We start from the raw sequence: 12,978 nt of genomic DNA, 5'->3' as shown, positions 1-12,978 counted from the left end.
TTGCAGTCAGTGCAATGTTTACAAATGCGGAGTTGGCAGATGCCCATTTGATGTATGGATTAGCACGGGGTAATAGCTGTGGCGCGGTACGTTTGTATAGAGACAGATTTCCAGAACGAATGTGCCCCGACGGGAAGACGTTCGAAGCAATTGATCGGCGTCTTACGGAGCACGGAACATTCCAGTCTATGACTCGAGACTGGGCAAGACCTAGAACGACGAGGACTCCTGCAATGGACGAGGCAATTCTTCGTGCACTTGACGATAACCCTAATGTCAGCGTCAGAGAAGTTGCTGCTGTACAAGGTAACGTTGACCACGTCACTGTATGGAGAGTGCTACGGGAGAACCAGTTGTTTCCGTACCATGTACAGCATGTGCAGGCACTATCAGTAGCTGATTGGCCTCCACGGGTACACTTCTGCGAATGGTTCATCCAACAATGTGTCAATCCTGATTTCAGTGCAAATGTTCTCTTTACGGATGTGGCTTCATTACGACGTGATAATATTGTAAATTTTCACAATCGACATGTGTGGGCTGACGAGAATCCGCACGCAATTGTGCAATCACGTCATCAACACAGATTTTCTGTGAACGTTTGGGCAGGCATTGTTGGTGATGTCTTGATTGGGCCCCATGTTCTTCCACCTACGCTCAATGGAGCACGTTATCATGATTTCACCTGTGCTGCTAGAACATGTGCCTTTGCAAGTACGACACAACATGTGGTTCATGCACGATGGAGCTCCTGCACATTTCAGTCGAAGTGTTCGTACGCTTCTCAACAACAGATTCGGTGACCGATGGATTGGTAGAGGCGGACCAATTCCATGGCCTCCACGCTCTCCTGACCTCAACCCTCTTGACTTTCATTTATGGGGGCATTTGAAAGCTCTTGTCTACGCAACCCCAGTACCAAATGTAGAGGCTCTTCGTGCTCGTATTGTGGACGGCTGTGATACAATACGCCATTCTCCAGGGTTGCATCAGCGCATCAGGAATTCCATGCGACGGAGGGTGGATGCATGTATCCTCGCTAACGGAGGACATTTTGAACATTTCCTGTAACAAAGTGTTTGAAGCCACGGTGGTACGTTCTGTTGCTGTGTGTTTCCATTCCATGATTAATGTGATTTGAAGAGAAGTAATAAAATGAGCTCTAACATGGAAAGTCAGCGTTTCCGGACACATGTCCACATAACATATTTTCTTTCTTTGTGTGTAAGGAATGTTTCCTGAAAGTTTGGCCGTACCTTTTTGTAACACCCTGTATAAATGCAATTTTACATTGGACTGAGATTTGTAGAGTAGCACATGCATAAAGAATTAGTTTTGCTATGAATTCACAATTTCCACAATGTTGTCAGCGAGTACTTTTGAGCTACCCAGTGGGGCATAATGACACATCATTTCTCTTTGCAGGGTTGTTACTTTATTTTTACCTCTAAGGTGTTAGCATATACATAAATTATTGTATAAATAAACTGAAAAGCCAAAGAAACTGGCACACCTGCGTAATATCGTGTAGGGCCCCCGCGAGCACGCAGAAGTGTTGCTACGCGACGTGGCGTGGACTCGACTAATGTCTGAAGTAGTGCTGGAAGGAACTGACACCATGAATCCCGCAGGGCTGTCCATAAATCTGTAAGAGTACGAGGGGGTGGAGTTCTCTTCTGAACAGCACGTTGCAGGGCGTCCCAGATATGCTAAATAATGTTCGTGTCTGGGGAGCTTGGTGTCCAGCGGAAGTGTTTAAACTCAGAAGAGTGATCCTGTAGCCACTGTGTGGCAATTCTGGACGTGTGAGGTATCGCACTGTCCTCCTGGAATTGCCCAAGCCCGTAGGAATGGACATTGGACGTGAATGGAGGGATGCTTACGCACATGTCAGAGTCGTATCTAGATGTATCACGGGTCCCATGTCACTCCAACTGCAGACGCCCCATACCATTACAGAGCGCCCACCAGCTTGAAAAGTCCCCCGCTGACATGCAGAGTCCTTGCATTCATGAGGTTGTCTCCATACCCGTACACGTCCAACCGCTCGATACAATTTCAAACGAGACTCGTGCGACCAGACAACACGTTTCTAGTCATCAACAGTCTAATGTCAGTGTTGACGGGGCCAGGCGAGACGTAAAGCTTGGTGTCCTCCAACCATCAAGGGTAGGCGAGTGGGCCTACGGCTCCAAAAGGCCATATCAATGATGTTTCGTTGAATGGTTCGCACGTTGACACTTGTTTATGGCCAAGCATTGAAATTTGCACCAATCTGCGGAAGGATTGCACTTCTGGCACGTTGAACGATTCTCTTCAATCGTCGTTGATCCCGTTCTTGCAAGATCTTTTTCCGGCCGCAGCGATGTCGGAGACTTGATGTTTTACACACGTGAAATGGTCGTTCGGGAAAATCCCCACTTCATCGCTACCTCGGAAACGCTGTGTCCCATCGTTCGTGCGGCGACAATAACACCACGTCCAAACTCACTAAAATCTTGATAACCTGCCATTGTAGAAGCAGTAACGGATCTAACAACTGCATCAGACCCTTGTTGTCATATATAGACGGTGCCGACCGCAGCGCCGTATTCTGCCTGTTTACATATGTCTGTAGTTGAATACGCATAGCTGTACCAGTTACTTTGGCGCCTCCTTGTATATGCTGTACCTTAATATTAAGTGTTAATATTAAAAATGTGTGCTAGTGAAATATACCATAATTTATGGCAAATTATTTCCAGAATCATAGAATAGTATCTGCTGTTGCTAGTTACTGTTTTAATTTCTGATAGACTTTTTATAAGCAGACACACTACATTTAATCAGTCGGTAAGGTATGTGATGGAGCAATGCAAGAACGTCATAGTCCTGTGTCACCATGTCATTTTGAACAAAAGCATACTCTTTGGTCGTAATTGCGACAACTAACAAAGACACTATCAAAATATTTCTACACATTTAAGGATTTACCTTTATAAGAGATCCACCTGACAGTAAATCTTTCACACAAATAATCAACACTGCACAATTTTAGAAGTCTCCTAACAGAAATATTTGTTTTGTTGCCTTCGAAAATGGTTTCCCACGTCTCACGTCACCAAATGGGTGTAGACAAAGATTAATGTCTTGTGACCACCAGAGGCAATCAAGTAAACCAGAAACTACTAACCTGCCAGTCGCCAAGTTAAAAAAGAAACCATTATGTCATTTTGGAATACTTTTCTCTACCCCACCTATCTGCGTGAGAATGTGTTCGAAATGTTTGTTAATCGTGCAACTGAGGTGGGGCGTGGATACAAGCCCGGTATTCGCCCAGTTGGACATGCCAAACCACCTAAAAGCTACGTCCATGCTGGCCGGAACACAAGTCTTCATTGTTGACCGGCATTTTCTTTTTTTTTTTTACATTTTATTTCACAGAATAGCTAGAAACATAACGAATATTTGGACAAATAAACTAAACGAACATCATGATCATAAATTAATTCAGAGCTATAGCCTGTAATTACAAAATTACCTGCTGTATAGTTCGAGATGAGTTAACTGCATGGACATATCCAGTGGTTTCGGAAAAACCTCGATAAAGTACCAGAACACTTAGTTCCAGCACAATGATAGCCTGAATGGCCACAGATGAATGTTAGCGCTTGGTACATATGTAATAAGAAACTCATTTAAGATGGTACACTAACTTTTACAAAAGCTTTTATGTTAAAATATTGTCATAAACTTTATATATTGTAATCTTAAGAAAATTCTCGTACCGGTGTGTGATTTTGTAGTTTGGATGATGAGTTGCTTTCTCATGTTCATCCGATGTATATGCGAGATACTGTAATTTGTCTGTTAATTCAACTCCAAAAATTGTGTGTGCCTTGATCCACAGTGTTGCGTATCACTTCGCTCTTGGAAACTGTTTCCCGTCCGTTCTATTCATCCGTCGAATCGTATCCCTTGCAGTTAAACTGTCCGCTGCATGTAGAAACTGTAATGTAACTTGGAAGTTGGCCGCTACTGTCCGGTTTACCACTTAGTACCAAGTCGATCTGTTATTGTTTTATTTACTTTTTTATTTTTCGTTAACCTCCTACCCATGTCCGTAGGAGAATATTAAAAAAATGTTTCTCATTCAGTTAAGAGATACAGGGGCGTTATAGTAATTGTGAAATTACAACTGTGTTTCACAAATAACTGTCACATTTAGTATACAATATATGTGTGTGTATTGTATTATTTTAAGGCGTTAACAGTTTTTTTTTAAATTTTCATAGTGTTATTTCATTCTAATATTGTTGTTGTTGTGGCCTTCATTCCAGAGACTTGTTGATGCAGCTCTACATGCTACTCTGTCCTGTGCAAGCTTCTTCATCTCCCAGTACCTACTGCAACCTACATCCTTCTGAATCTGTTTAGTGTATTCATCTCTTGGTCTCCCTCTACGATTTTTACCCTCCACGCTGCCCTCCAATACTAGACTGATGATCCCTTGATGCCTCAGAACATGCCTACCAACCGATCCCTTCTTCCAGTCAAGCTCTGCCACAAATTTCTCTTCTCTCCAATTCTATTAAATACCTCCTCATTAGTTATGTGATCTACCCATCTAATCTTCAGCATTCTTCTGTAGCACCACAGTTCGAAAGTTTCTCTTTATCGTCCGTGTTTCACTTCCATACATGGCTACACTCCATACAAATACTTTCAGAAACGACTTCCTGACACTTAAATCTATATTCGATGTTAACAAATTTCTCTCCTTCAGAAACGCTTTCCTTGCCATTGCCAGTCTACATTTGATATCCTCTCTACTTCGACCACCATCAGTTATTTTGCTCCCCAAATAGCAGAACTCATTTACTACTTTAAGCGTCTCATTTCCTAATATAATTCCCGCAGCATCACCCGATTTAATTCGACTACATTCCATTATTCTCGTTTTGCTTTTGTTGATGTTCATCTTATATCCTCCTTTCAGGACACTGTCCATTCCGTTCAGCTGCTCTTCCAAGCAACCAATAGATTGTGGTCAGAGTCCACATCTGCCCCAGGAAATGTCTTACAATTTAAAACCTGGTTCCTAAATCTCTGTTTACCATTATATAATCTATCTGATACCTTCTAGTATCTCCAGGCTTCTTCCATATATACAACCTTCTTTCATGATTCTTGAACCAAGTGTTAACTGTGATTAATTTATGCTCTGTGCAAAATTCTACCAAGAGGCTTTCTCTTTCATTTCTTACCCCCAATCCATATTCACCTACTATGTTTCCTTCTCTCCCTTTTCCTACTCTCGAATTCCAGTCACCCATGACTATTAAATTTTCGCCTCCCTTAACTATCTGAATAATTTCTTTTATCTCGTCATACATTTCATCCATCTCTTCGTCATCTGCGGAGCTAGTTGGCATATAAACTTGTACTACTGTGGTAGACGTGGGCTTCGTATCTATCTTGGCCACAATAATGCGTTCACTATGCTGTTTGTAGTAGCTTACCCGCATTCCTATTTTCCTATTCATTATTAAACCTACTCCTGCATTACTTCTATTTGATTTTGAATTTATAACCCTGTATTCACCTGACCAAAAGTCTTGTTCCTCCTGCCACCGAACTTCACTAATTCCCACTATATCTAGCTGTAACCTATCCATTTCCCTTTTTGAATTTTCTAACCTACCTGCCCGATTAAGGAATCTGACATTCCACGCTCCGATCCGTAGAACGCCAGTTTTCTTTCTCTTGATACCAACGTCCTCCTGAGTAGGAGATCCGAATGGGGACTATTTTACCTCCGGAATATTTTACCCAAGACGACGCCATCATCATTTAATCATACAGTAAAGCTGCATGCCCTCGGGAAAAATTACGGCTGTAGTTCCCCTTGCTTTCAGCCGTTCGCAGTACCAGCACAGCAAGGCCGTTTTGGTTAGTGTTACAAGGCCAGATCAGTCAGTCATCCAGACTGTCGCCCCTGCATCTACTGAAAAGGCTGCTGCCCCTCTTTTGAACCACACGTTTCTCTGGCCTCTCAACAGATACCCCTCCGTTGTTGTTGCACCTACGGTACGGCTATGTTTCGCTGAGGCACGTAAGCTTCCCACCAACGGCAATGTCCATGGTTCATGGGGGGGGGGGGGGGGGGATTCTAATATTAATTCGTATATTTTATTCCTATGTTTATTCTTCACTGAGATTTGGTGCATTCCTTCGTAAGATACCGATCGTAGAAACATTCGAAACATAGAAATTCCCATACTTCGACAATCGCGCGAAGGCGGATTTGCCACAGTGACATTTCTTCGGATGAGTCCCACCCGGGAAAGAAACGTCGTTAACATTGCTGAAGATTTCACGCGTTGGCAATAATTTCGCATCAAATCACGCATAACGGCTCATTTTCCCGCAAACTGACGTCTGCAGTTGATCATGAATCGAGGAATTTCACCAAATTTCTATTGCTGTATGACCTCCTTCACCGGACTGATATGGACGACGCTGGCGCAATCCAGTATTTACGTCTTCTGTTGGCCTTGGCTCCATTTCAAATTCAACAACTTCTTCGTCTAAATCATCGTATGCTGGATTTTCTCCATACCTAATTTCATCTGCAGCATCTTTGCGAAACATTGTCCTTATACTATTACTCCTATTAACATTAAAAACGTTTCCCTGTTACGCCATTTCAATATCGTCCACTGGTCCTGGATATAAAGTTTCTCCGTTGTATTGTATTGAACCATGTTGTCCCGTGCTTAAATACTCATTTAACCAAGACATTGTGCTGACTAAATATATATTACTAGTTTCTGTATTTATATACGTAACAGCAACATCTGTCACTGCATGGCGCAAATGGCTGTGACCGATTAGACGCGATTTCTTTCTGTCGCCAACCTTTTGCTGGCGTGGGTGCTTGCCCAGATAGCCGGCTTGAAAAGCCAACTATCTCAGCACCACCGCCACAGGCGCCATGGCGACCTTGGGACCAGGGGACCCAGGGTGGGAGATCGAGTGTATGGTCAACATGGATCATGACGCACGTGCGGCCGCACATGTGCGTCGATTCGATGACCATTCATTTATTTATTTTTTATTCATTCGTGTGACATACAATTAGTAGACGGATAAGGACAACGTTATTTCGGTATACATTGGAAACATACGTGTTGTAATCTTCTGCGAACACGGGTTGATTGGCGAAAAACAAACATAAAAATAATAATGCGGTTTCGAACACGGGGCGCAAAACTGTGAAGCCGCGAAGGTAGTCATTGTGCCACCGCTGCTGTTGAACTATTTACTCGTTAAAAGACACAGTTATGAACTGGTACCTCGAAAACTTCGTCCGTCGCTTTCTCAGAAACGGTCGAGTATCTACGGATAAGCCGAGATTCGTGTCTGCTTATTTTCACCCCTCTTCCGCTGAGCGAAGTATCGAGGAAACCGGCCTTGTTCTCCCCGTAAGCGAAAAAGACAACACTCGCGAAACCGTGCATCGAAATAAGAGCACGAGGCGTTCCCCTCTGACGTCACGCGCACGATGGAAGAATCGCGTTTACATCCGCGCAGCGTCTACTCCGCCCCCACCTCCACTGACAGAAGCATCTCTTCCGTTGCAGAGCTGAAGACGCTCGGGCTGTCGCAGCTGAACGAGCTGTACCTCGAACTGGAGGTGCTGATCCGCGAGTTCTCGGAGACGCTGATCGCCGAGCTGGCGCTGCGCGACGAGCTGGAGTACGAGAAGGAGCTGAAGAACACGTTCATCTCGCTGCTGCTCGCCGTGCAGAACCGCCGGCGCCAGTACCACGTGGAGCGCAAGCGCGGCAGCCGCAACGGCACCACCCGCACGCCCAACGGACTCGACCCTAAGGTGAGCTCTACAGGAGGCAGCCTCTCATTTTCTCTGCTGTACTTGGAATTTCACTTCTTGAAGACAGGTACTATGTAAATCTGCAGGCTTTCGTGGCCATTGTCACTGAAGTTATAATCTTCTGGGTTATTAGGCCGCGTCATGTTTCTCCTAAAATGTTCGACGTTTCGACCCCTCTGCTGGGATCTTCCTCAGTGTCCACTACTGCTAACACTGTCAGAGACGATTTTTTTCTTTATTGTTATTTAAAAACCTGTACAACAGGCAGGCTGGCAGCAGCATTCTACGCTGCTCTTCAGCCGTAGAATAGACAATGATAAAAAATACAGAAGGAATACACAGAAGTTACATAATGGCGGGTAATAAAACAGTAGACACATAAATACAAAACCACGGAACCGTTCACACTCGATGATAATCCACACTACAAGCTGGTGACACGACGCACAAACACTGAAGATGTCGATGGCACATGTGAACGATGGAGTGTGACGGTGAATACTAAACACAAAACACGACGGCAAACACGAGAAATGGATGGCGATGATCTCCGGCGCGCTAATGTTCACATAACATGTGTGAGTCCGGGGACTTGCCAAGAGGGGGAGAAGGGTGAGGGGGAGGGAGATGGGAGTGCAAAGACGCCAGTGGCAGAGGAGAAGGAAGGAGGAGTAGAGGGACAGGTGTAGGGGAAGCCCGGGGGAGGAGTGGGAAGAAAGGGAGGAGGGGGCGAAGGAGGAGAGAAGGGAGGGACGGTGCCCAAAGGAAAAACACAGGAAGTGGGAGGTGTGATGTTACAAAATAGAAGTGATGTTGCTATTCAATGGAAAGTTGGAAATTGAGATTTAGCTTACTGTTTTATCAATCACAGTTGGCGTAAGAATCATGGATTGACCATTGTCATAAAATATTGCATTATGAGATGTGATTAGTTTTTACTTGCAGTTTCGCGTGGCTTGAGGCAGTCACAACTAGCGTGCTGTTGAATAAGAAATTGCGTTATCGTCTTTCTAATTACTTCATGATCGTAGATACGATCATACCCGGTTGTGAAGTTATTGTTATGACAAAACAATTTCCTAAGGGACCAGAAAGTTCTTAAGGGCGCAAAAACAACTGTAACATCACACAAAAGAGAAATTCAATATTAAAGCTGATGCAAGAAGACGATAAAACAGTTTTCTTTTTATCAATGTAACACGCACATTGGACTGCTGATCTTGGCGTCTGTAATATTAGCAAAATGCATAATTAAAATGAAAATAATACTGAGGAGATAATAGAAATGAGCACTGCTAAATGATTCAGTATTCCCAGAACAAATATTTATTATAAACTAAAACATTTCGTACCTTAAGCTTAGTACTACAATGACGGTAGATTTTTATGTCCGTATCATGTCCATTTAGCGCTCTTTTATATAGCCATTATCTTCTTTGAGTCGCTCGTGCGTCGTCACGGTAAGTTATAACAGTTCTTTACACTTCACTCAACTCAGACATACACGTTTTTATACATTTAGTAAAAAATTAGATCAGACTGCCACAGATCTGCGTCCGTCTTACTTGAGAAAAACAGTAAAAGTCTTTTTAGCGCTCAAGGCTTCATTTGTTCTCCAGCGAACAAAATAGTGAAGGATCGCATATCCATCCGTACTTTTCTGTTTATATTGCCGCCCAAAGACGACGAATTACATTATCTAGAAAATTCCACCGTCGCCATGCGACGCCTTATTATATATTAATCATTCTTTATAAACAAGTATTTGCCTTCTGGCTGAATTTGCTGTTTTAATTAAGCCAAAAATAGCGAATATCACATTGCCTCCCAAGAGGAGAGAGGGAATGCCGAAGGATTACCTCGATCCTCATGTCCTCATGAGATATTCGTGATTTTTGGTGTGACATTTACATAACGTTACTGGCGTACAAAGTACATAAATTGAAATCACATTTATAAACATATATCAGATATTTATCATTTTTCAAAATAAAGTTTTTCATTCTTTGTTCATCAGTCACTTCATTCCATAATACCAAGATTAACATTTATGTGCATATTTAAGTTTGGTCCATATTTGCTTATAACAATAAGTGAACGTTCATTTCACACTTCAGGGGATAGAATTCAGGAATTACTTTCTCTTGAGCTTAACAACTAATACATGAGTACAGTGAGTGCTTATTTTCACTAAACTAGAGTGGACAATGTTCGAGCATCTGTTGACTCCTTGTGGTTCAATTACAGTTTAATAACGTAGCACTACACTTCGTGATGCTTTCACTTTCTGTGTTTGCTGTCTACGGCGTTCATTATGCAGTACATCTGTCCTTTCCACTGTGGTGCCAGGAATTCAAGTGGCTTCCCGGGTTTTTATTTACAATATGAAACAGAAGAAGTGGAAAATTATTAGTATAACTTACAACCTATTGGATACATTTGTTAAGGATCGGGACTGGTCTGGAGTTTAGGGTCTTCCTATAGTGCACATTCATTTTCTTTGTCCATCAAGAGACAGGATTATAATTCATTTTAGCAGTGTTCAGGAGTGCCGGTATTAATGGCTTTAAGGCCTGAGTAATCTAACAATCTACTTCTCACTCATCTTAACTTCAACTCAAGAAAATTGCTTAATTTACATATGAAAATGTAGTCACACAAGTGTACAAATGTCTTTCCTCCAGTATGTACGATTGAAGTCATGGCGGTTAGCAGTTTAAAGTTTGGATTGTTTCGTCACCCACACGTCAGCCACTCACAGCGGCTGCACAGTGTTGCGTGAGCTCCAATACTTAGTATCCGTTCGCGCTCAGGCTGTAACAGAGCTGCTGGTCGTCGATTGCTCCCTTTTTTTTTTTTTTTTTTTTTGTGAACTTCGTATCACACGAGTGCATCGATACAAACACCTCGCGCGCATTTCCCATCGGAGGAGCCGGACACTGAAGTTGCCTCCATACTTCTCTGTCAACTGCCTCCCATGAGGCTCACAGGTAAGTGACGACGAATGTTTTAGCTGTCGCTGCACTTAGAACAACACTGAACTTTGCGTTGCACCTGTTGTCGTAGCCTTGACTTCTTTTTTTACACTTGCAGTACAACACTACCACTAGTATACAGTGAACAGTTATTTTTATTATGCACGTCGCACTTTAGTGTGCATCTTCACACAGCATTCGTGCTTAGTTCCTTCGCCGATGGAGTTCATTTACAAAACAATCAATTTTGCACGTTTCCTCCACTGGTATAGAAAGACTTATATTCTACTATTTACAAAATATCACTTACGAGCTAATATTTACAATTAATGGTCACTCCTTTTGTTAAGTCCAGTGAACAACTGCTTTATGAATGGACTCTTTATATCTCAAGGTTTACTTTCACTAGTGAACCTAAAAATATTCTTTCAAACTTTCTTTTAAGTGCTCATCTCCTCATTATGAAAACTACAGGTTTCGCAACACTTGTTGCATTTATTCTTTAGTGCACCCAAGATCATTTTCTACTGCCACGCAGCATATCTACTACTTAACGAGTACACATTTAACGCTGAATCTTTTTTTTTTTTGTGCTTTCCTTTGTGCTTGCCAAATTTTTTTTATATTTGAGGGCAGACTGGATAACAATAGTTCTCCCTCTTCGCTTCATGTACTCAGCAATCGTTCTCTGTTAAAAAAAAAAAATAGGGTAACGCGTGTCTACTATTTTTTTTGCATGAATGGAATTACCGACAGTTCACTGGGTTTACGCAACCGGTCCATAACAAACATTACCAAAGCTAGCGAAGTTCATCACGCTACGTGTCTCATTTCTCATAAGCACTGCTTTGCTTCGAAGCACACGTGCCTTTTACAAGTCGACCCTTGGTCTGGGTTAATGAACCAGGATCAAAAGGAACGGGCACAAGGAAAATGGATTTCATAAGAGGAGTGTCTTAGGAGACATTTTTGCAATAAAATCTGCATGTAAATAAAATTATCTTAATAAACATAGGCACATATATAAACTTCAACCTCCTTCCTTACAGCATGCTTTGCTACTTCTTCTACGTCTTACTCAGGTTATAGTCAATATTAAGTTTAAATATCACTGCATTGCTTGTTCTTTAGATTAGCCTTCAATTAGGGTATTGAATGGTCGCTAGATTACACTACAGATCTTCTGAAGATCTTTACTTGGACTTATTTATGATACAGGGGGCTTGCTGTGTGGTTATTTAGTACCTCGATTCTACTGAAATCAATTCGTCAGCTAACATTCCTCATATACTCTTTACATTGGGCTCAGATCACAGGGAAATAGTATACTTTCATAGCAATTAGTGGCCTCGTGGAGTACTTACGCTACATTATTGATGCTTCATGGTTTGCCTCTATTTGTACTGTATTTCACCTAACTTAGTTTACTACAGCTTATTGTCTCCTTGCGTGAACACATGTGGGTTACCACTTGTTTTTCCATTTAACAGCACGCTTTAACTGAACTTTAAGCTATTTCTTCTACTCCTGTCCACTGTCTGGACTGTTTGAACATGTACCTTTTTTTTTTTAAGCAGGTAATTTGGGCTTTTACTACAGAACTTCAAGTACTTACATTACTAAAAATAAATCTATAAATATTCTTGTACCTTGAGAGAAGTGCTTATTTACGCATCCTCCTCCATTTCTCACCTTTACATATTTTATTTAGCTCCGGGCAATCACCTCGCAAGCACCTTTTTTCTTATTACTAACTTAAAATTAAATTGAAATTCTTGGTGCAACCTCAATTTCCTGCTTCAGCTTGTTGAAGAAATATCAGTTCATGTCCATCACTATAAACAATTTTTCCATACGTAGCATTTAATACTTAAAGATGACATGTAGTAGCCGTTACCATGTAGTCAGTGCGCTGTTCAACACAATACTTATCATTAACAGTTCACACAAGGGAATTTCCAGTAAGCAAGAGATTCTATCTGCAGTTGAGGCTGTGTCTGTAAACTAACTCTCTGTTTCAATAGACCAATCGCTCCCGATATGGAGCAGCCCTGAATCGGCAATGATAAAACTTTTGAAACAGAAGACACCTGTCTGAAGAGACATGGTGACATGACATTGATGTTT

General features: G+C 42.0%; 1 protein-coding gene across 1 annotated transcript in view; it reads left to right on the top strand.

The window, feature by feature from the left end:
* Positions 1 to 12,978, top strand: part of LOC124550919 (fasciculation and elongation protein zeta-2) — a 451,515-nt gene that overhangs the window by 404,768 nt on the left and 33,769 nt on the right. The window contains exon 5 of the mRNA XM_047125716.1: positions 7,626 to 7,876. Within this exon, the coding sequence (XP_046981672.1) occupies positions 7,626 to 7,876 (251 nt within the window). The remainder of the gene's footprint in view (positions 1 to 7,625; positions 7,877 to 12,978) is intronic.

Source organism: Schistocerca americana, chromosome 9 (assembly GCF_021461395.2).
Source record: "Schistocerca americana isolate TAMUIC-IGC-003095 chromosome 9, iqSchAmer2.1, whole genome shotgun sequence".
Taxonomy (NCBI): Eukaryota; Metazoa; Arthropoda; class Insecta; order Orthoptera; family Acrididae; genus Schistocerca; species Schistocerca americana.
The sequence above is the reverse complement of the archived record's forward strand: the minus strand, read 5'-3'. Positions and strand labels throughout refer to the sequence as shown.